The sequence below is a fragment of the Panthera onca genome, chromosome D1 (assembly GCF_046562875.1).
Source record: "Panthera onca isolate mPanOnc1 chromosome D1, mPanOnc1 haplotype 2, whole genome shotgun sequence".
Taxonomy (NCBI): Eukaryota; Metazoa; Chordata; class Mammalia; order Carnivora; family Felidae; genus Panthera; species Panthera onca.
The window spans coordinates 42098913-42123857 of NC_138348.1; the positions used below are offsets into that span (position 1 = coordinate 42098913).

At 44.4% G+C, this 24945-nt stretch overlaps 1 protein-coding gene across 11 annotated transcripts in view; it reads left to right on the forward strand.

The window, feature by feature from the left end:
• The window catches only part of PLEKHA7 (pleckstrin homology domain containing A7), a 220939-nt gene that overhangs the window by 64508 nt on the left and 131486 nt on the right, over nucleotides 1–24945 (forward strand). The window contains exon 1 of one of the 11 annotated variants that reach the window (XM_078433277.2): nucleotides 15288–15481. The exons of the other annotated variants lie outside the window; for them this stretch is intronic. Within the exon in view, the coding sequence (XP_078289403.1) occupies nucleotides 15399–15481 (83 nt within the window). The 5' untranslated portion in view covers nucleotides 15288–15398. Of the gene's footprint in view, nucleotides 1–15287; nucleotides 15482–24945 lie in introns of those variants that run through there. 11 annotated transcript variants of the gene reach the window in all.

The following is a 24945-nucleotide window of genomic DNA, read 5'->3' on the forward strand; positions in this document are numbered from 1 at the left end:
CCCATTACAAGAGGGCAGCTGGTGACCTTAGAACCGCTCTGACCCACCCAGCCAGGTGGGGCACTTGCTGTGATAGACATTGCCTCTAATACTTTTCTAATCCTGAGTATAGTTATTTCTTGGAGGCAGACACTAGGGCTGAGTTGGGGAGAGGCAGGTCACTGCTTCACCACACTGTTTATCCAGAGAGTAGAGGACTCCTGGTCTTGGTACCACACTCATCCTTCAGTCTTCTCTGGGGATGGGGTAGGTAGAGATGACCTCCGAGCCAGGTGACTAGTGGATGAACATGCCTGTGTCTGGACCACTCAGCCAGCCCTGGGGGAGCCCCAGCCAGCTTTTAATTTTGGTCTCAATCATTCCTCCATCTGTTTGCCACCCCGGACTTACCTACAAGGAGTGAAAAAAACAAAGGCATTTATTTGCTGGATTCATTTGTTCTTTTTTCTTAAAAAATGATAATTATATTAAAACAAAACAAAACACACACTGGTTATATCAGGCAGTTTTTTTGGTTTTAAAAGAACTATTTCCTGAGCATTTTCCAATACAAAGTACCTGCTAGCCACCAGAGGGCAGAAGAGAAAAGATGTGACCTTTCTTCTCAAGAGTTCTTCCATTCCCTCAAAGGGCCTACTATGTACCAGGCACTGTGCTAGCCTCTGGAGATACAGGGCTGAGAAGACACAAGTGGTCCTTCTCTTAGAAGCTATAGCCCAGCAGGGGAGACAGGTACTGAGTCAGTAATTTTAAGGTCCTGGTTGTTTGTGAAGGGGAGACAGACCCACACAGACAGTCTGATTGGTGGCTCTTCCTGATCCTTCTTGCTGTGGGTCCTGGTGGCCCTCGCTTTGGTTTGGCAAACCCAGCACCGTTGTCTAATCTTCTGGATTTCTGACTCACTTCCTGTGGTGATATCTGGGTCTCGGCAGGTGCCGGGTGTCAGTGAAATGCAACTTGTCTTTGTCGCCTCACCCTGGTCGGATACCTTGTTCAGGCAGATCAGGGAAATCCCCTTCACCCCCACACGCGTCTGCTCTGCCAGGCAGCCTTTCATCCTTCATAATCTTTGCAGCAAACTAGGAATCCTCTGGCTCATAAGAGTGACATGGGGATGTGTGTTGCCAAGCTAGCTGGTCTGGAGAAACACGAGAAGAGAAAAAGGGGGAAAAAGTGCCATTGAGTGAACTGCTTTATGAGAGGAACTTTAAAAAAATAGATTTTATTTTTTGAGCAGTTTTATGTTCTCAGCAAAAGTGAGCAGAATTTACTCTCCCGTGTATCCACAGCCTCCCTCCTTATCAACATCCCCACCAGAGTGGAGCGTTTGTTACAATTGATGAAGCTATAGCCAACATGCCATTATGGTCCCGGGTCCGTAATTTACATTAGGGATCACTCTTGGTGTACATTCTATGGGTTGGATATGTGTATAATGACTTTTAGACTGTATCTGTAGTGTTTAAAACCTACATCCCCTAGATATATCCCCTGTGCAGTGCTCCCTAAACTTTGGGCATTGCCAGCTTTGTGCATTCTTGTTCCTCTTGTGCATTTTTGCAACAGCCGTGTACTATTTTTCTTTAAATTGACACACTTAAGACCACTAAGGTGAATTTATTTTTTATTTATTTTTTAAGTTTATTTTTTAATTAAAAAAGATTTTTTAGTGTTTATTTTTGAGAGAGAGAGAGACAGACAGACAGACGGAACATGAATGAGGGAGGGGCAGAGAGAGGGAGACACAGAATCTGAAGCAGTCTCCAGGCTCTGAGCTGTCAGCACAGAGCCAGATGCGGGGCTTGAACTTATGAACTGTGAGATCATGACCTGAGCTGAAGTTGGACACCCAACCAACTGAACCACCCAGACTCCCAAGTTTATTTGTTTTGAGAGAGAGAGAGAGAGAGAGAGAGAGAGAGAGAGAGAGAAACAAGTGGGAAAGGGGCACAGAGAGGAGGAGAGCAAGAGAATCCCAAGTAAGTTCCATGCCACCAGCATAGAGCCCCATGTGGGGCTCGAACTCACTAACCATGAGATCATGCCATGAGCTGAAACCAAGAGTTGGATGCTTAACTGGCTGAGCCATCCAGGCGCCTCGTAAATTTATTTATTTTAATTAATGTATTTATTTTGAGAGACAGTGCAAGTGGGGGAGGAGCAGAGAGGGAGAAGGAGAGAGAGAGAATGAGAGAGAGAGAGAGAGAGAGAGAGAGAGAGAGAATGAATCTCAAGCAGACTTTGCACTGTCAGCATAGAGCCCAGTGCAGGGTTCAATCTCCTGAACCATGAGATCATGACCTGAGCTGAAATCAAGAGTCAGATGCTCAGTCAACTGAGCCACCCAGGCACCCCTGAAGTGAATTTAAAGACATAATTTCATATTCATTTTTTATTAACCTTCATAGCTCTTATCGACATTGCATGTAACTATTATTTGTAGTATTTATATATTGTTTTCAAGCATTCTTGCCACATGCCTTCTGAAGCATCTGTAGTATTTGTTCCATTCTCAAGGAGAGTACTCAATAAGTTAATGAGTGGACTTTCAGGAAGTCCTTGAATCCCCTCAAACAGTCCAAAATTGTGGTGTTGTTTTTTTTCTGAGTAAAATAGTTCAGAGTTTTTATCATACAAAGGGGAGCAGGACCAAAAAAACCAGACTCTCAATTTGCAGTTCTTGGATTATGTCTAATTATCATTTACAAAGATTTTATTTTCCCAGGGAGAAGAATGGAGTTTTCTACAAAAAATGGATCTTTTACTCATAAAACATTCTATTTTTTTAATGGTGCAGATCAGTGGCACACTGAAAATCAGTAACCGCCTGTCTCCCTTCTCCTCATCTCTATTCTGTTTTCAACCTTCAACATGAACATTAATTTATCACAAGAGGACCATGACTGTTTTCTTTTTTTGATTTAAAAATCGTGAGGAATGGTCTGTTGAGGGATTTGTTTGTGTATATCATGCCTTTCAGAGGTATAAAGGGAATACTCCAGTTATATATTTAATGAGCTTCCTTTATTAAACAGAAAATTGTAAAAAAAAACAAAAACAAAAACAGTGGGGAGGAGGGGAGAAGGGAACTCCTATCCTGGAATATCCAGAATATAGGTACACTATAAATATAGGTCAGTGAATGTTTCAGGGAAAAATGAGCTAAAAGAAAGCTGCTTGTTAGGGCAAAAATATAACATGATAAAGTGGCTCTGGGAAAAAGCACCATTGTGCTAGATCACACAATCACAAGGAACACACTGCTTGTATAAAAGTGGACCAAGCCACATGTCTTTCTCTGCCTCTGGGGTAACACGCCAGGCAGAGACACAAAGGGCACTCTGTTAATTCTTTCCATCTCAGCCCCTTAGCCTTAGAAAGAGTATTAGTAAGTCTCTGTATCCTGCTTCCTTCCATCCAAGATCCATGAACACTAGATATGATGATAAAGTGCAAATAGGAATTTGAAATCAGGATCAGGGAAAATATAAGGAAGTGGAAGACGACAGACCAAGGAGGGTAGGGAGAATATGAATACTCGTGCGTTAAGGGTTTGTATTATTGTTGAGCTTCACATTTGACTTAGAGTTTCCTGGCAGCCAAAACAAAAAGGGGACAGTGGGTTTTCTGGATTTTACTGTTAGAAAGGAAAAGCATCCTAGTCATTAAGAGGAAGCCAAGAGTTTCCTAGCTTATTCCTTTAAGTTAAATATTTTACGTAGAGCCCACTGAGAGTGTGAAGAATGAGACCCTCTTCAGCTTTCTTCTTTGTCTTTGCCAAGCCCTTGTCATCCTACATCTCCTCAGACTGGGCCAATTTCCTCATTTTAGGTGGCCATGTTACCTCTCCTTTGTGTACTCATCACAGATGTACATTTACATCTATTCATGTGTTTATTTTGAAAGCTAGTTGTCTTATTAGACGATAAGCCTCAAGAGGTCAGGGTCATATTGTCCTCAGTACTTGGCATAATCCTGGCACACTGTAAGGTCTCAGTAAATACTTGTTTGACCAAGTGAAGAAGGCAAAAGCAGCCAGGGATTTTATGTGACTGATCCTTGTAGGTCTCACAGAAAACTGCGGCCCTTTCAAGGTTGCAATCTATCTTTTGTGCAGAGAGCTTGACCACCATGGTACCCAGCACATCCCCAAGTTCATTTTACTCCACTGTGCCCTTCAGGGATTTTTAATAACAATAGCTTCAGTGTATTGCACTCTTGCTATAAGTCCAGTCCTGTAGTAGCCACCTGGTACATCTTGCTGCCAGTCCTATCAAAAGAGGGCAACTGAGGTTTGGGGAAGGAAACAGCTCGTCCAAGGTCACAGAGTGGGTAAAAGTCAGAATGTTGATCTATCTGACTCCAGAGCGCATGCTCTTTCCTTTCTGTCTGCTGTGTCTGAGCCTAAGCCACAAGTGTCTGTGTGAGTTATGGGTTCTTATCTCTTGGCAATTAGAGCTGCACAGCCAGAGTATTTCTGGCACAGCCCATTGCTGCTTTCTGACAGCTGTTACATTCCAGTCTCTCTTGAGTTTGGGGAAGGAAGGCCTACACCTGGGGTTGGCAAAGGCAGTCTCAGATCTCATTTTCCCTGATTTTTGCACACAGAGAATATGTTTATTGCACTTGTCACATAGTCTCCTGAAGTGCAGGAGCATTAAAGTTGAATATTATTTTCATAAAAGTCACTAGGGAGAAGAGGAGAGGAGATGCCTAGTTCGGTTGTCTCCAGGAATAATTGGATTTGCCCAATGATTGGTAGAGTGCAGGTGGGAAATGACAGCATGCCAAGAAAGTACATTTTATGGTGCTTTTGATAACACATTTGTCAGGCATGTGTTTTTAATGACTTTGTGCCTGTTGTCATTATTTTAATAGAGACCTAATTTTTAGAATGGCGTTCATTATTACATTAAACTTTCTCTATTCAGCAAGGTTGGCAAATGGAATATTCTCATGGCTCAGTGTTGCCACCTACCGTGTTCTGCGTGGAGTGTCAATCTCCAAAAACCTAGAAGGCAATAAAGCACATTTCAAACTACAACAAGGCATAATTTGATCTGTCTGTTCTTCTACAAGGTTGCAAGTCCTCAGGGTGAACACTGTAAGCATCTGTCATCACTGTGTGCTCTGGAGTGCCAAGACACTGGTTCCAGCAACTTCTGATGATAAAAAAATGTTAGTCAAAAATACCATTTTTCCTTTGCTCCCTTGAGAATGAGCTTCAAAAACATTTGCTGCCTGCACATGGGGATCTGAATAATTGCTGCATTCAGGTTTATGTTAGAGAGAGTGTTCAAGAAGAAGGCACTTAAGGGGATGTTTGTAAATGTGATGAGGCTTTTGGTTCTATCTTTGGCCCACTAGTCTCAGTAAGGATTTTGGCTCATGTCAGTGATTTAGAAAACCTAATAATTTTTATGTCTCCAAAGTTGTGTTCCCAGGCTGCTGGCTATTTCATATTCTTGAGCTTGTTTCTGCATTTAGGAGAACACCAGAGAATAGCAGTAGGCATTGTCGTGTGTTTACCTCCCCATGCCAAGAAAGGACTGACATTCCAGCTTTGTTTGTGGATAGATTTAGGTTGAGTCTGATTCCGATCTCCTTCAGTGGCTTTGACAGTTTCTTATGTGGAAGATGAAGCATCTCGGTTATTGACCTGGCATCCTGTTCCCAGTTTGAATGGTAAGAGCCACAAAATCAATGGTACCTATGTAGGACATAAGATTTTACTCCTTTTGCCCCATAAATTATTGTTTAGACAATTAGGAACAGACGAATATGAAAAATACACGTGTTAATTATTACCAGACTCTTTTTTTTAACATAAGGAGATCAAAACATTACAGTGTTTTACATATTAATTTGGGTGTTTTCTCCCCCTAACCTCCAATTAATATTCACGATAAACAGCCTTTATTGATGATGTGGTTCTGTAAGTTTAACATCCAGGATGGTCAAGACTGTGCATTATTTGTCTATTCATCTACTGCTTTATCCTATTTCACAGTGGATTCGAGGCAGCTTATGAGAAAGGGATAAAATGTGAATAAAAAATAAAACAAGGACCAACCAGAGTTGAGTATAAATTATGTTAGGAGATTAAGCCTAAGGATACAAGGAGAATGAGAACAGCCCAGGTCTATTTCTGTTAAACTAAAAAGCCATTTCATTGGACAAGTTGATGTAGCCATTTTTTAAAAGCTCTTGGAAGCTGGTCTCAGTTTTGGAAAGCTCTGTGTAAACATGGGCTGCGTTGTGTTCCTGACATTTCAGCTGAACTTTAAAAACTGCCATTTTTTCTTTCTTCCAACCTCTACCTGACCTCTAGCATACACCCATTTCCTCTGAGCCACGGAGGTGTCAGTACTGAAGGTATTTTATCAAGCGAGGTTGCTGTTTTTCTGGGAATGCTGTAGCCTGGATGCCAGCCAGGGATTTGGGAAGCCTGAATGTGGGAGGCTTATTTTGGAAACCCTTTCATTATCATCACACTCAGGCCCTTGTGAGCAGTTCCAGGGACTCACACCCGGATGGGCTTCAATGATAGGAGGACTGAAAAAAAAGTGTTGAAGCAGAAGGGAGGGATTCAGAAGTTCCCTTCTCACAAGCCAGCAGGATGCCCAATAATCTTCCTTCCACGGTTCCTATTTCCAGCCTCTTCTTCTGAACCTCCAGGCTCTGCGTTGCTTCTCAGAGATCTGGTACCCAGGAAGCTGGCTCAGAGAATGGAGCTGGGATGCAGACTTCACTGGACCACAGAGGGTGGGCTGCGTAGGGTGCTTTCAGCCTCAGAGCAAGTTGACATAAGGCTCTGCCCTTGCTTGTTACAACCAACCAGAAAGGTCTGTAACTGGGAGAGTCCTCTTCCCCCATCTTCACCAACACACAGACCCTAAGGAGTCATGTGATGATGAGATTCCCAAGTGGAGATGACCACAACTTACTGCCGTATGGACTTCTCCACTTGGATACCTAATAGACTACTTAGATCTCATGTATCCAAACCAGAGTTCTTGATTCATTTTAATGCCTCCCCTCCCTTTGGATTTGTTCTTCTTACAGGCTTAATCATCTCAGGAAATTGGCACTGGTATCCACTCTGTTGCTCAAACCAAAAACTTAGGAGTCTACTTTGCTTGTCTCTTTCCTTCCCCCCGTCGTAAGTCCTGTCAGTAGTGGAATTGGCTACTGCCACTGAGCCATTTTGTACAGCTGAATCTCCCTCAGCATTGACGATGTAGTCATCTTGCCAGCCATCTCCCTCTCTTGCCTGTACTCCTGCAGTGGTGTTTTTACCTAGTCTCCCTGGTTTCCCCCATTTCTTTTCAAGGCTTTGGAGTGGCATTGCAATCAGACCATCTGGGTTTGTATATTGGATCCTCTACTCACTGGGATGGGCAAGTCTACCTAATCTATGACTATTTTGTCATCTGTAAAATTGGGATAATAATTGTACTCATATTGCAAGTTTTCATGAGGATTAAATATCATACATATAAAGTTCTTTGGACAGTTCAGAGCACATAGTTTAAACACTAAGGAAATATTAGGTTTTTATTTATTGTTCCAATCCCCAGGCCATTCTCCATATAAATGTTACAGAAGTCTTTTTTTTTTTTTTTAATTAAAAAATTTTTTTTTAAAGCTGAGCATGGAGCCCATTGCAGGGCTTGAACTTACCACCCTGAGATCAAGGCCTCAGCTGAGATCAAGAGTCAGACACTTAACTGACTGAGCCACCCAGGCACCCCTACAGAAGTCTTTTTAGAAAGAAAATTAGATCATGCCTCTTCCATGGCACGGTCTTTTCTTATAACCCCTCCCGTGGCTTCCTATTGCATCTGGAAGAGAATCCAAATTCCTGCCAGGTATGATATGGCCCTCCATAACTCCTGCTATCTCACTCTTCAGCTTCCCTGTTACTGTCCTCCCCACTGGTCACTGACTTCTAGCCTCACTGCCCTTCCTCCATCCCAGGAATGTACCCACTTGGGTACGTTGGTTTGTTCCCACCTGCTCTTGTGCCTGGAATGCTTTTCCCCTAGATCTTAGTTTAAGTGACACATCTTGAGCCCCCATTTCACGCCATTATATTACAGTTTCATTTTCTTCATAGCACACGTCAATCTCTGAAACTTTTTATTTACTATCTATATATTTGTCTCTCTGTCTCTCTTATCGCTTACTACTGGCCTGACTTGTAAAAGGCCCTAATAAAGGTTTAGCCATTGAATGATTGATAGCCACTATTTATTTAGTACCTACTATGTCCCACTTACACAATTCTGTTTTTTCATCCTCATAACAATACTGTGGGGTGGGTATTTTAAATCCCATTTTAGAGCTGAAGAAATAGTGGCTTAGGGAAGACAAAGTGTATCCACGGCCACCTAGCTGGCATGTGGGTTGAGCCCAGATTTTAACTGAGGTCTGGCTGAGTCTGTGGAGTTTTTAGGTGATAACACTAGTGAATTCAGAGAGCTCTTACCTGGCTTATGAGTAGAAGGTGAGATGAGACAGGTATCAAAAGTATACTATCCTCATCCTTTATTTATTTCCTAAAAGTTTATTTATTTTGAGAGAGAGAGAGAGAGAGCACAAGCAGGGGAGGGGCAGAGAGAGAGGGAGAGAGAAAATCCCAAGCAGGCTCTATGCTTTCATTGCAGAGCCCAATGTGGAACTCGATCAGGTCATGATCCCAGAGTCATAGGATGGAGCCCTGCCTTGGGCTCTGTGCTGAGTGTGGAGCCTGCTTAGAATTCTCTCTTTCCCTCTGCCTCTTTTCCCTACTTGCATTCTCTCTCTTTCTAAAATGCATAAAATAAAAGATAACAGTTTTAGAGCATTTCCTATTGCTAAATGCTTCCGTGTATTATCCCTGTACTGGCATTCTTTATCATGCCCTAGTTTTGTTGTAATTTTGTTGAGGTTTGACAAGAGGTATTAATTGGATTCATTCAGATTCTGTTTTGAATTGATTCAAGCCTACTTGGGTGATGCCTACTAGAAGTCAAGGGGAGACAGGTGTGTTAGGCCCTCCTGGCCCTTTAGCATCAAATATCTCCAAGTGTGAGCTCCAGACTACACACAGCCAGATCACCTGGGTGCTTGCTAAATGCAAATTCCTGGGCTCACCCTAGACTTTTTTCATGAGATTCTCTAGGGGTTGACACCTGAAATCTATTTTTTTCAATTTTTTTAATGTTATTTATTTATTTATTTTTACATTTATTTTTTATGTTTTAAAATTTACATCCAAATTAGTTAGCATACAGTGCAACAATGATTTCAGGAGTAGATTCCTTAGTGCCCTTTACCCATTTAGCCCATCCCCCCTCCCACAACCCCTTCAGTAACCCTTAGTTTTCCATATTTATGAGTCGCTTCTGTTTTGTCCCCCTCCCTGTTTTTATATTATTTTTGTTTCCCTTCCCTTATGCTCATCCGTTTTGTCTCTTAAAGTCCTCATATGAGTGAAGTCATATGATTTTTGTCTTTCTCTCACTAATTTCACTTAGCATAATACCCTCCAGTTCCATCCACGTAGTTGCAAATGGCAAGATTTCATTCTTTTTGATTGCTGAGTAATACTCCATTGTGTGTGTGTGTGTGTGTGTGTGTGTGTGTGTGTGTGTGTGTATACACCACATCTTCTTTATTCATTCATCCATCGATGGACATTTGGGCTGTTTCCATACTTTGGCTATTGTTGATAGTGCTGCTATAAACATGGGGATGCATGTGTCCCTTCAAAACAGCACACCTGTATCCCATGGATAAATGCCTAGTAGTGCAATTGCTGGCTCGTAGGTAGTTCTATTTTTAGTTTTTTGAGTTCTATTTTTAGTTTTTAGTTATTTTGAGTTTTTTGAGTATTTTGAGTTTTTGAGGAACCTCCATACTGTTTTCCAGAGTGGCTGCACCAGCTTGCATTCCCATAACGTTTGTTTTTGAGAGAGAGAGAGAGAGAGAGAGAGAGAGAGCGAGCATGAGCGAGGGAGACAGAGACAGAATCTGAAACAGGCTCCAGGCTCTGAACTGTCAGCACAGAGCCTCATGTGGGGCTCGAACCCATGAACTGTGAGATCATGACCTGAGCTAAAGTTGGACAGTTAACTGACTGAGCCATCCAGGCACCCCAGGAATCTGGTTTTTTTAAAACAATCACTTGGAGGTTTTACTGATTAAAATGGATGTATGAAGATCACTGGTCATAGACATGTGTTCTAGCTAATTAGCTATTTCATGATTTGGCTTTCTCTATTAAAAAAAATCTATAAAGTTATATGTTTGGTCATTCATTCTATCAAAACTTATTTGGGTGGCTTTGGTCTCTGATCATGGAGCAAGTAGGCCCACCCCCCAACCCCGTCTTAATGATCCTTAGGCTCCAAGTCCCAGGTCCAAGTTAGCTTCCTTGGTCAGTTTGTTCAATATTTCCCACTTAGGTGAAGTAGAGTGCCTTGTTTCTGTCCCTAAGCTGTTGCCTGACTGTGGGGGGCTGGTCTGTTCTCAAGGGGGCTGGATAGTTGTACAATAGTGGACCTTCTGAAACATTTGTCCCTGTTAGAGTTATTTTTATACCTGGTAGTGACTCAGTCTCTTTTCCTCCCATATTCTTGGGGTTCAAAGTCCTTTGGCTTCAACCCTTCTTTGTTTGAAAGACGCAGGAAGTTCGGATCCCCCTACTTTTCGCCATGTTGGCCCCTCAGGCCCAGAAACAGACTCTTAAGATTAGACAACAATCTGATAGTACCCTAGAGTTATTTGTAAAAATAGGGTTTATTCTTATTTCTTCTCAGAAACAATTCTGGAATGATCAAAATTCCTAGCCCTTGATGTCTATGCTTTCCTCCCCTCTGTTCACTCTCTAAACAAAGGCCCCATGTTTAATAGATACCATAACAGTAAAATTAGCTTTATTAGACTCTAGGTGGATTTAAAATGTAACCTAATGGCAGCTGTCTCTGGCTTGGAAGTCATGTTTTATTTTGAGCAAAGACGGAGGGTAGTTACAATGCCTGGTAAGGGATTAAATGATTATTGAATTTAAGTGACCAAATAACACAAGCATCCCTCATCTTTAGATCCTGCCCTGGTGGTTTTTGCCCATTGTGTTTTTGAGGAACCTGGGGTACCACCTACCTTCTGTCCTTGACTTCAGAGTTCCCGAGTTGTGCCCTAGGAGAAGTCAGCACCGTTGTCTTATCCACCTCCACTCCCACATCTAGTGTGTGTGCACCCAGCTTCTTGGAAAGCTTGAATGGTGAGACTAGTTGAACTTTACCAGCCTTGTGTCAAAGGACCCAGAGCTAGCCAGTTCCCTTCTCCCCAGCAAAGTCCCAGCATATACTTTCATTAAATAATAACATCCTACACTGAGGCCCTGCTGTTCACTTTGTCCTAATGCTTTTATACCCACCCCCTTAAAAGAAAAGAGCTTTTATTAGGCTATTTAACAGAAGAGAATCTGAGGCACAGATCACCCAACTAGTTACTGGCTGAACCCAGTCTGTATTATGGCTTGTTGTTTTTCTTCTGGTCCTTACCAGTGTACTTGGTGGCGTCACCAGGTCTGTGAAAAGCAGACTAAACAGCTTTTAGTCCTAAAGACGAAAGGTATGTGCTGTACATGTTCTCTGATGATTTATTTGGTAGAGAGTTTCAGGAATAGGGGACAGCTCCATTAGTGGATGGTCATGGCTGCTTCATTTTGGACCCTTTAGTCTAAGCTTCTAAGCATCATTATAAGCACAGCCTAGGAGGTAAATGTAAAAATAATCTTCTTGCCAGGTTTTCCTGCATGGTATCCTAGCGACGATGTACTGTCTGTCCTTGAGTGTTGGGGCACCAACTGGGGCAGTATCGGAGCTTGCAGAGGGGAGGGATATGAAGGGCATAGTCAGAGGCACCCCTCTTAACGTCCAGGCATAGTTTCTTTTTATGTTTTGGAGCGCTTTTAACCCACTTATTTTTAAGAAACATTTTATTTTCTGATTAAAAATATGTTTCTTGTCAGATAACTTGGAAAACAGAAAATCCCAAGGAAGGAAATAAAAACCAACAGAAATTCCAATATTGTTAATATTTTGGTAGATATCCTTCTGGTCATCTTCTTTCTTTCATACCATGATTAGGTTCTAAACTCAGAGTGTAAGGGAAAAAAAAAATCTCATAAAATCAAAATTACTCTAAACCACCATGGACAGCACTTTTTATGCACTCTGAAGTTTGGAAACCACTGCACTAGACTCAAGGAAAGGACAACTAAAAAATCTATATGAAATTAGAAGTCTGGGGGAAAAAATCAGTCTGGCTTTAATATTACTATCAAATCCCTGATGATGAGTGGATGGTGGTGGAGAACTGAACTGCGTTCCTGCCTGCCTCATTTCATTCTGTTTAATATTAAGCTTTTGTAATATTAAGCTTTTGTGAGTTGTGGGTTCATAGATTTACCTGTGAGGATAACATGCCATAGGAGCATCACATTTAGCTCCAGGGGGTAGGTTCTGAGTCAACAAGTAGGAAAAATGAACACAGTGCAACTCCACCATAGATTCCTGCTCCCTCCATCGCTGCCCCAAAATGCACTTGCATGTGTACATACAATTGGATCATTTGTTTTGTAACCTTTGTTTTGTTTAATTCAGTAAATATTCTATGTATCACTTTTATTTAAGTTTGAGAGAGTGAGTGTGTGCACATGTATGGGGAAGGGGCAGAAAGAGAGAGGAAGAGAGAGACTCCTAAGCAGGCTCCATACTCAGTGCAGAGTCCAACACAGCTCCATCTCACAAACTGGGATCACGATCTGAGCCAAAATCAAGAGTTGGATGCTTAACCAACTAAGCCACCCAGGTGTCCCTGTGTGTATCATTTTTAAAGTTGCATATGTAAATGAGAAGGAGTGAAATATGGCCTTTTGTAGCAACGTGGATGGAACTGGAGAGTATTATGCTAAGTGAAATAAGTCATACAGAGAAAGACAGATACCATATGCTTTCACTCTTATGTGGATCCTGAGAAGCTTAACAGAGGACCATGGGGGAAGGGATGAAAAAAAAAAAAAAGTTAGAGAGGGAGGGAGCCAAACCATAAGAGACTCTTAAAAACTGAGAACAAACTGAGGGTTGACGGTGGGGGGGAGGGAGGGGTGGGTGGGTGATGGGTACTGAGGAGGGCACCTGTTGGGATGAGCACTGGGTGTTGTATGGAAACCAATTTGACAATAAATTTCATATTAAAAAAACACTAAAAGTAAAAAAAATAAAGTTGCATATGTATATTTAGTGGTAAAGATGTTTATTAAGCAGTCTCTTGTACATTTAGTTTATTTCCAATTATTTGCTGTTCTAAAAATGGCGAAGTGAACATCCTTGTGGATAAATCTTTGTGTTCATCCATAATTATGTCTTGAGGATAAATTCTTAGCTGTGGAATTGATGGTTCAAAGGATATGAACATTTTTAAGTCTTTTAATTCATATTGCTAAATTGTCCCCAGGAACATTGTATGCTTCTATCAAAGTGTCTATTTCCCAGCATCACTGGAAATTAACATTCAAGAGTCTTTCACAATATGCCTTCTTTTTTGGATGACCTAGGGCTTCTCTTCATTGTATGGTCAATTTATCCTGGAAGGAATGAACAAAATGAGGCTAGAGATGAAAAGTGCTGGTGGCCAGGTCTATGTGGGAGGGACAGGGACAGATAACAGGAAAGGGGTAAGCTTAGAGACCATTTCTTTACTCCTGCCTCCAGGTCTTCAGCAGGTATCTAAAGATAGAATATTAATATTTAAAGGGCATGTGTAGTTTTAAAAGCATATTTCATATTATAATTTTAGATTTTGAAAATGATTTGATGTCTTTCATTATAGACACTACAGGACCGGAATGACATTTGTATATCTAAAATGGAGTATGGTTTAAAAAAAATAAATGGAAAAACACTGTCCTAATCCAACGCTCATCTTAGAGAAACTGAAACCAGAGAGTAGAGGGATTTCTGTAGAGCTACACAGCAAATTGATGATAGAGTTGAAGCCAGAAGTAAAGGTTGTCGACTGCCTGTTCATAGCTCTTCTGTTGAGTTGGGACATCATGGTTCAGGAGGAGATGAAAAGCAGACATAAGGTCCCCTTTAGATAGAGGGCCAGGCTTTCTTCCAGAGCCTGTGAGCTGCCCCATACCCCTCCTGGACAAAGACCCAGGTGTCTCTGGCATGGCAGTTCACTTCTGCTTGAACATTTCCGGAGGGAGCTTGCACTTTAATAACCAGGGCTTTTGCCTGAACTTTCCTTCCCCTTGGATAACTTCTAACTTCTCTTCCTGCCTCAGCATCTTGAATGTCACTTCCTCAGGGAAGTCTTTCCTGACTGCCAAGATAGTTTAGGGTCCCTATGTGCATTCTTATAGCACCTCTTACGTTTAACACCTTGTCACAATTATAATTACTTTGCACTGTATTTAACATCTCTCTCCCGGACTAGACTATATGTTCTATGAGAGTAGGAATGTTGTTTATCTTCTGTTGCTCTTGGCCTAAGCATTAATAAATGCTTGAATGTTTGACTATTTGGATGGATGTTAATGAGTGAATTGGAAGTGTGTGTGTGGCTGCTGGGCGGTGCTGTTTCCTATTGCCTGCAGAATCAGGAGAGCTGTCCCTCATTGCCAAGGGCGTTGAGAGAGGTGAGAAAGGAGACTCCTTTTTAGGCTGCTAGTATAGAGACAAGCCAGAGGGTATGATCTGCTTTGCTGGGTGCCCCATGGAAGCCTCCTGAGTGATGGGGTCAGCAACCTAATCCAACCAAGCATTCTTTCCTGGCTTGTCAGGATCAGCCCCAGCAATTTAGTAGTGGTGGTTGGAGAGGATCCTCCTCGATTCATTCTGGGGAAGAGAATTCAAGGTCAGGGCTCTCTTTGGCGGGGAGAAAACAGCAACCCGGGTCACCTGCAGCCTGGTCTTCACAGTAGATGGGCACTTGCAGGAACTGCTGTAAGGTCTGCTTGTGGCTGGCTGGGCGCCAGTGCAGCGCCGCTGTTAGGCGGCAGGTCCTGCCCCCTCTGCCGGTTTCCCTCCCCCTCTTCTGTCTCCTTACCACTCCAGCTTGCTGCATCCTCTGCAAGGAGAGGAATGTGCCGCGCTCGGACGCGCCGTCCTGGCGGCGCGGCGGCACTCCGGGCGCGCTCTGGACCGCCGGGGTCCGCCGTCTGGCGCTGCGCCACGTGCTTTGATCCGCGCTGATGTCAAGTGGGTGTGGGCTCTTAGGGAAGGCCCAGGCGAGGACGAGGAGGGCGCGCGATGCGCCGCGGGCGCGCTGAGGCCACAGCGCGCTCCGCCGCCCAGCGCTGCTGACCGGTGGCCGGCCTGGGCTCAAGGAGCGGGCGCATGGAGCCGCGGCGCTGCCCGGCCGGGGACGCATGCCCCGCCGCCCTGGGGGGCTGGCGGGGACCGCCGCGGGGGGCCTGCAGGTGTGTCCTCGCGCTGTAACTTTCGGGGGGCTGCGGGCCGGCAGGCAGCAGGGGCTGCATCGGGGGTTGCTTTTTGTGGCTGGGCGCTGGCGTGACGGGAGCGGGTTCGTCCCCGGCTGGCCATCCGCGTGGGAGCCGCAGCTCGCCGCGGGAGTTTCAGCGAGGGAATTCGTGGGGCGGGCGCCGGGCTAGGGGTTACTCATCGGGAAGGGCGCCGAGGGAGCAGCCTTGTTGTTTTGAGAATTGGGTCTCCAAGTACAGCCTGCGTTCATGGTAACAGGATTAGCTCTCAGCAGACAGCTCTGCTTCCCGAAATCGGCGGTGGTTGGGGGCACTGATCGGTGGGGGTGGGGGGGGGGGGGAGAGACTGGGCAGAGGCTATCTCTTCTCCCCTTATCTGTCCCCCACCCCCTTCCTGATGGGAGCCAGCTAAGGGGGAGGTAAGGGGGCAGCTTCTTGTCGTTTGACAGGTCTGGTTTCAGACACACCTTCCCGGAGGAATGCGGAGGCTTTGTTACAGGCGTCCGTCCCAGCCCTGAGCCCAGAAGCTTGCGGGCATGGGGCCGGGGCTCCGGTGCCATTACTCATCTTTTATGGCAACACGGGCGGGCTCCCGGGTAGGCAAGTTAATTATTAATGTGTCTAGCTGGAGAGAGGGAATCTGGAGATGAGATTGGTGGGTTGCAGGTTTTTCTTTCCCTTTTTTGGCATTGGCACTCAAGGTTTAAGCCCAAGGTATTGCAGCCAGTTTCCTGAGAAGGATGCTGGTGTTCCCCTAGTGACTGGCACTCTGCAGAAGGGATCCCCTTTCCCTGTCTGTGGGATAGCACCATCACTCCCCACCCCCGCCACTCCCTGGGAGGGCAGAGAGGGACCAACTCTGGGTTTTTATCTACTTTTGAACCAGCCTGTACCTTTCCTCTGCTTTCTGAAAGCAAACACACTCCCACCCTTGTCCCAGGGCAGCTTCCTGATGAAGCTTCCAGGCCAGGTGTGTGAGACCTGGGTCTTCCACTGACCATCTGAAGTTTTCTGGAAAGGGCTGCCCTACCACAGCCCCAGTACCTGAGAATTCTGCACCTGTTCAACAAGTGCCTCTGGGTCTGTTTCAACAATCTGTAGACTGTTGGCCAAGGCAAAAGGGTCTGCCAGGTCGTTATCTGGCCTGTCTATCCCAGTGCCCTCAGTGCCTACTGGAAGGAGGAGGTCAAGGTGGAGAAGAGCTGAGGGCAGAGTGCGGCTCTTCCCTCGATGGTTTCAGTTTCCCTCCCCCTTGGCTGGGGAAAGGTGGATTCTAAAGCTGGTAGTCTCACAAAGTGTGCTCTATGTGTGCTGGGCATTTCAGGTGTGCCCCTATTGAGTGGGAATGGAAGAACCCAGGTTTAAATCAAGGGCTGTGGATGGGGCTTGGCTCTGGGAGAGGTGTGTTGGAGGGGGCCAATTGGAGGCAGGCCTGAGGAGATTTTTGCTCCAGTTGGGGCCTGTGGAGAGTTGCCAAACTCAGTCTTCCAGGCAGCATTGTGCTTTAGAGACCTGAGAAACTGTTTTTCTTGCCAGCTGAGGATAGAGTACTCAGCCTTGTAAACTGAAGGGTTGAGTTAGGGTGACTAGAAGATGAGCACATCTTGGAAGTTGACACTCGTAGGAGTACAAGAAGGGCTAGGCTTTCTGGGGACTAGGTGTGGGGAGGGGGATCGCCCTAGGAGAGTGGAAAGTGTCTAAAGGGCGGTGGGTTTATTGGGGGTATGCAGTGTAGGGAGGGAGATTCTAGCTCTGGTTGTGGGCTGTGCATGGTCTGAGACAGGCTGCTGCAGTACCCCATATCTCTCCCCTCAATTTTCTGTCCCCTACATTGGTGACTTGGCTTGCTGGATTCACCTTGCCCCTGTCTCTGGTCTCCAGGGTGGGACTGTTCTGATGGCTGCCCAGGGACACATAGTCCCCATCTCATTCCAGCCTTTCAGAGAGTTCGCTGACCCTGCTACCTGGGTCACTGGGGAGTCCGTGCCACCTGTCCTTCCACCAGCCTACATACTCAGTGGCACCCTTCCCCCAATATACGTGCTTTTTGAGTGCCACCTTCTCCAGCAGTGCCCTGATCTGCTGCTGATTTGCTGGCACTCTGCAAGTTGAGGGTTTGGAGATGGCCCTGATAAGGAGCAAGTTTTTTCTATCATGGGAAGTCTGCCCATGGATGCCATCTAATGTCTGCTTCCCTTGCAGCCTGCTGGTCATGGCTGAATATTCATTGATAATGGCCTGGCCACTGCCTGGGGAAGCTACTCAAGGTGATACCGTAAAGAGTGGGTGGGTAATACGGTCCCTGGGGCACTGTGAGGTAAATGGGAGATCAAGGGGTTGTGGGGGAAAGTGAAGCAGTTATCAGAAAGGCTGTGGGATTGTGGGGTTAGTAGGCAGGAGCCAGAATCCTCGCGGGTTGTAGTTTCAGAGGATTGAGCAGGGCTGGTTTGGAGAGTCCCCTATGTGTCCTGTTCCTAATGTCTGTGCTGGACACAGCAGGTTGTGGTGAGTTCATCAGTAGCTAAGGCCTCTGTCCTGGGGCCTGACTGCCCCTCCAACCTGGAAAAAGAGCCATTTTGTTTATGTATATCAGCTCCTGGGCTTGTCTTCTCCCTTCCCTCTTAAAAGAGGCATTGGGGCTGATGGTGGCTGTGACTGTTCCTCAGCCCCAGCTATAGCAGGGAGCCTTTTCCTTGGCTGGACAGCAGGGAGAAAGTACCCAGGCTAAGAGAGAGGTGTCCTGAAGATTTGTTCTGAGTCGGATATTATCAAGAGGAAAAACAGAATGAAGACCCTGGTAGCCTTTGCAGTCTTGGTTTGCAAAAGTACAAAATTCCTCCCTAGGTTTTATACTGTCTCTGAAGAGAAAAGAGGCCAGTATTCCAGGCCTGTGCTCTCGGGGTATCCAGGAGCAAGGGTTAATTGAGGCAGGTGGTGTTTGATTTCCTTGCTTGTTAAAGAGGGATAAGGATACCTCTCTTCAATACCCTCTGCCCCCCAAGGATAATTGTGAGGATTATGAGATGTTTGTAAAGGATTTAATACAGTGCTTGTTAATTGGTAGCTATTATTATTTTTTTATTAATTAAAGGTAACTGAAGGATCCTTGGAGCAGCAGCTGAGAGAGTATTATGTAGAAAATGGGAATGTCAAAAATGCCTTTTTTTTTTTTTTTTTTTTCCTGACCCCAGAAGCCATACCCGGGCTCCTAGGGTCAGAAGTGAGACCTGCCCTGGCCTTCACATCAAACCTGTTTTCCAGCCTCAGATCATTCAAAGAGGCCATGGAGACCCGTGAATCCCTGACTACAGGTACAGTTGAACTAGAAAGGTGGCATGCTGAGACTCTTGCTAATGCAGCCATCTCTGGGCCAGCCATGATTATGGAATGTTAGTCCAAAGAGCAACCAGATACCTGGCACTTTTAAGCTGTGTCACTCTAGACAAGTCCTCTTATCTCTTTGAGCTAGTGTCCCATGAGAATAGTAAAACCTGCCTCACACAGTTCTTATGACCCAATGGGATCATGTATGCAAAACTGTGATGTGGTATGCAAAGAATTGATAACTTACTGTGTACCAGACACTCTTCTAAGTGCTTTCATGTGTTATCTCATTTAATTTTCACAACAATACATGATGCAGTTAATTATTGATTAGGAAGTTGATGAAGTTGAGCTGTTAGGAATTGTAATTATTGGCTAACCAACCCCCTCTGGAAATCATGCATCTGAAGACCTGTCTCCCACAGCAGGAATAAACCAAAGTTTTTGCAAATGTTTGCACACTACCTTTTTTCCACTGACCTATTCTAACTTCCTAGGCTAATTCTCAATATGTTTCTAAAATGAGTAAAAGAGGTCCTTATTGGTCAGTTTGGTTTTTTGGTGTCCCTCTCTTGTCCTCTTTGCTCTCCATCCATAAGCTCTGTGGGGCTCATAGACACATCATCTTCTTGGCTTAAAATGACTTTTAAGTGTCATTTGTGTGGGACTATAACCCTCTTGTGCTCATTCACCTAATGGTCCCTTTTAAGAATGAGATTGCTGGTGGATCAGAGTTGATATTAGGTGTGGTAATGCGAGGTATATTAAGGAGATTGTACATTAGCTTACCTCAATGCTGGACAACACCTAGATGCTAAGGGTCAGTTTAATCTCCTTATGACTGGAGTGTAATTCATATAAACAAACCAAATGTTTGTGGAGAAAGAAGGAAAGGGGTTGCTAGTTTCATTTGACTTTAGGCAAGAGAAATGTTTGGTTTAGAGCCAACCATTAGACTGCAAGTTGTCAACATCTCATCCTTCTTTCTGATGGTTCTAGTTAGCTGTTTTACCTCCTACCTGCTGCTCCAAACTGTATCTGCTAGTGAGCACTCAAGTTTGAAGTTTTATATGTGTTCAGAAAAAGAGAAAGGAAGAAAGAAACAAGGGCTGTGAAAATAAGGGCTCACGGCTGGTGGTGTTTCCAACATGGGTGGTACTCATTAACAGAGTTATGATCACAGCTTCGAATTCATCCTCATTACTTTTGTAGCACATTTATAGGATAAGAAAGAGGCTGTCGCTTTCTGGGTTATTCTCTCTTTTTATGACAAGGATAACATTTATGAGGGTATGACACAAATAAAGGAATAAAGGTCTGGTTAGGAATGAAAAGTAAAAAGCAACTGGTGGCATTCCAGGCATGCTCAGGAGATTCTAGAGCTCTCATTAGCGGAGGTAGTGTTTTTTGTGGCATGGACCTGAGTGTCCTGGCTCCCACAACAGCCTGGTCATGCTGTCAGAGTGGGTATTGTTACTGTCATTTTACTGGAAAGTGGAGTGACTTGCCTGAGGTCAGGGAGCCAGATTTGTAAGGGCAGATACTGGACCTCATGTCTCTGACTCTCTGACCCCGAGGCTAACAACCTCATTTATCCTTGTAATAAGCTTTTTACTATTATGCATACATTTTGGAATATTTAGAATATTACAAAGGAAGATTGAAGGGGGCAGGGAATCATGACCCAAGGACTGAAGACAGCATTGTTTACATTTCAGTGGCTTTCTCAACTTTTTATTTTTACTATTATTATTATTTATTTATTTTTTTTTTTTAGGAAGAGGGAACATTTGTTTTTGTCAGGGAAGATTTGCTTGTCATCTGTACATCTCTGGGAATATTCAGTTTCCTGTCTTGGAGCAGGAGCTCTTTCTGTAAGAGTTGATTCCCTACGTATTCAAGTCGAGTTCTTTCCTTTTGTATACAACACTGCTAGGCACTGTGGGGGAGAAAAAGATGAACAAGGTATTCCTGCCTTCAGAGAGTTTATAATGAAGTGGAGAGGCACATGTGCCCTCAGTCAGTTAGTCCGGGCCTGGTGGCGACAGCAAGTGGTGATATTCTCCAGCTATGTTCCCAGTACCCAGACACGTTACTCACAATCCCCAAACAGCCTCAGGGAGGAGGTAGTACCCACTTTACCCATTTTACAACTGTAGAAACTGCAAGGTTAAATGACTTGCCTAAGGTGATAAAACTAACAACCACCCAAGCTGAGATTACAACACCAAGTGCCCTCTCACGAAGATCTGATGTAAGAAGTTCCATTAAGGAGAAGCACAAAGTCAGAGGCGTACAGCCCTTTGTCATTCTCTTTCATCCTTTTCTTCTCTCTGATTTTAAGACGGATGATTCTAATTATATTCCATGGTATTCATTACCTTTAAAAAAAATTCCCTGCCCAGATTCTTTTGCTTATTCAGACCACTTGATAATAAATCTCAGAATCTTGGAACTAGAAGGAAATGGAAAGGTGGTCTAGACCATTCTCTTTATTTTCTTATTTGGGAGAAACTGAGTCTCAGAGAAGGGAAATTACCTGGGCGCACACAATTTAGTTAAGCCATGTTTTTTCATCAGAGTTTCCCAAAGTGTGAATGCGTATGAGATAATACAGGGGTGAATGTTTTTAATTTTAATAGCTTTGTACATGAGTGTATAATTTTTCATGTGTATTCGAAGAGAAATATAGTTACAAAATCAAAATCATTATTTGACAGCTATTGTTGTCTATGTAGTCCATTTAAAGAAAAAAGTGGAGATACAGGTTGGGCAGGGCAGAAATCACAGAGGTGGGCATTGTGTGGATAACCGTGCATATACACCAATTTGTATTTTCCTAGAGGAGTTACTTGCCCTGCCAGCTTTATTATTTCAGGGGCAGGAAAAAGGAGGTCATCTGCTAGTGAAAATATACTACCTGCTAAGCATTTTACCTGTGGGTCAGTATTGGTGGTCTCAGTTGTTGTGTATATTGAGAAAGCTCAGAGAGGCTGACTAATAAGCCCAGGGTAACACAGGATAGATTGGAGAGAAAGGATTCAGATCTCAGCTTGGGTTCCTTCCATCGCCAAATCCTAGCCGCCTGTCATATTCTGTAAAGTGGTGAACCCTCGACCCAGCCTGCTCTTCTTCTCAGGGATCCTAACATCATTTTGTTTAGGTACAGGCTCATGTGGAAATACATGTGTTTGGGTTGCTAGGTTGCTACTGTAACCTGCTAATTTAAAGCCTGATTTTGATAGAATTTCAAAGAATGTGCTGTATTTATAATATGTGATATTTATCGAATCTGACTCATGCTGGTAAGTGATAGAACCCTTATCTTGCTGCCTTTTGGCTTCTGTTCACATTGTGATGATGCCATGTGGATTGTGAGCTCTGGGAAGCCATCGACTGTGCCTGTCAGTCTACGCAAAGGGCAATTGCCAGATGCTTTTTGAGACTGATTCATCCATACTTTCAGGGTTCAGAGAATTAGCTAGTAGATTTTTACCTAGAGTGGAGGTATGGAGATGTAAGTGTGGGCTACTTCCAAGTTAGCTGAAGAAATCTGGAGTTGCAGGTTATGGAGAGAGGGCCCTTTTCAGAGATTTTGACTAGAACGGAGGGGACGTGTCAGGCTTTGGGACTTTCCCAAACCAGCCGAGAAGATTCCACTTCTCAGTGGTTTAGGACCAGATGGAGCATAGCCTCTTGCATGAGGCAGGCAGTCACTGCCCATTTGCTGTGTCCTAGATGCTGTGATAGTGGGGTAGGCCGAGTGATTCCTCTCCCCACTCCCAAAGATGTCCATGTTCTAATCCCCAGAACCTGGGAATATGTTACCTTAAATGGTAAAAGGGACTTTATAGGTATAATTAAGTGAAGGATCCTGTAATGAGAGATGATTCTGGTTTATCTAGATGGACCCAATGTAATCAGAAGGGTTCTTACAAGAGGGTCCGAATGAAAGAAGGAAACATGATGAAGGTAACAGGTTGGAGTGATGCAGGGCCATGAGCCGAGGGATGTGGGTGGCCTCTGGGAACTGCAAAAGGTGAGGAATGGATTCTCCCATGGAGGAGGAGTGCAGCTCTCCTGATCGACTTTGACTTTAGCCCAGTGAGACTGATTTTGGACTTCTGACCTCCAGAACTGTGAGACCATACATTTGTGTTGTTTTAAGCCATTAATTTGTGGTAATTCATTACAGTTGCAATAGGAAACCAATACAGATAGGTGCTGAAGATTGAACAGCGAATATAGCCGCAGTCCCTGCCTTCATTGTAGTGGGGGAGACAGGCAAGTACACAGCCAATGTGGATAATAGTGGTGAGCATCTGGTAGGGCTGTAAGTCCAGGAATCTATAGGACCTAAACCAGTCTGGGCAGATAAGGGAAGACCTCCTGGATGGGCTGATCAGAGGTGCCACTGAAGGAGGGTTGGAATTAGGGCCTGAAGTGGGACAGAGGCCTTATGGGGAGAGAAAAGCGTGTTCAGCATCATCTCAGTAAGACATCAGAAAGCTAGGTGCAAGCTACTGGCCAGGCCTTGCAAAGCCGAAAGCCGGTTGCATCTAAGTTGGTGTGGGCCCTCATGACCCTGTTTTCAGACAAAGCCTTTTGGACCTTGCATATTAGGGAGATAAGATGGAAGAGTGTTAGTGCTATGCCTTCAGGATTATGTGAACATCTACCTGCTAGTTCTTTTACATGTATTATCCCATTTAATCCTCATAACAACTATGCTAAGTAGGGACTGTTATTTTCTTTATGTTGCAATGGAGCAAAATGAGACTTAGGTTTTAAGTAATGGGCCCAAGGTCACACAGTTTGTAGGTAGCAGGGTGGAGATTTGAATCTGGGCCTTCAGGCTTCAGAGCCCAAGTTCTTCGTAGTCTCCTCTGTGGTAGAAAGATCACTGGGCCAGAAATCAGACAACCTGAGTTCTAGTGTTAGCTCTGCCGTGTATTAGACTTAGAACAGGTCAGCCTGCTTTCCAACCTCAATTTTCCCATCTGCAAAAGGGGACAAGAGCCTGACTTCTTCAGAGATGTTTTGAGCATAAGGGAGATTCTCCTTTTTGAATACAGGAATATTCATAAATATTCTCATCAGAGTTTCAGACACCCCTAGAGAAGGCCTTGTTAGTGAGCCTCATCTTGCAGTGCTGGGTCATTCTTAAGGGTCATTTGGCCACAGTAGGTCATTAAAGTGTCCACATGGGGGGCGCCTGGGTGGCTTAGTCGGTTGAGCGTCCGACTTCGGCTCAGGTCACGATCTCACTGTCTGTGAGTTTGAGCCCCGCGTCGGGCTCTGTGCTGACAGCTCAGAGCCTGGAGCCTGTTGCAGATTCTGTGTCTCCCTCTTTCTCTGCCCCTCTCCCACTCATGCTGTCTCTCTCTCTCTGTCAAGAAGAAATAAACATTAAAAAAAAAATTTTTTTTAAGTGTCCACATGGGGCTAGAGTGTTTGCATCCATAGGTAGTGGTAGGAACAGAAAGTGGCCAAGTAGCCGTGAGTGACCTGTCTCAGCTACCAAGGGTGGGGGTGTAAGTCTGCAAGGAAGAAGTGTGTTTTGCATCTTGTTTCCTGCACAGATGCTGATGTTAGAAGTGATTAGGGAAGAAACCTTTCTTGACTTGGAGTTGGGTGAGCAGCATTTAGTCCCAGCCCTGCCACTTACTGTCTATGTGATTTGAGGCAAGTTAATGGAAGTTCTGGAGCCTCAGTCTCTTGTATAAAACAGGGCTAATGATTCCTACTTGGCAAAGTATGTGAAGGCATCCTGTCCAGTTCCTGGCGTATAGTGGACGTTGAGTAAATAGCGGCCATCTCTAAATCTGGCAGTTCAAGACTTCTCAGGGTTAATCCAGTAAATCCCTGTTCTTTGCAGGATTCCACCTTTCTCCCTTGCCTTTCAGACTCACTTAGGTGTGTTGTAATTGGATGTGAAGGGAGGGTCTGGCCTCAGAATGAGAGCCCCATGAATCTTTGAGAGGGAAGACCCCCCCCATACTTCCCAGTGGGAAATGGTGACAAGTGGTTTTCAGGTGGCTGCAGTGGGGATGCTGAGCCATTTTGGAAGCGAGAATGTGTTTGTCTTGCCAAGTACAAGATTGAGTGTCACCGTTTTG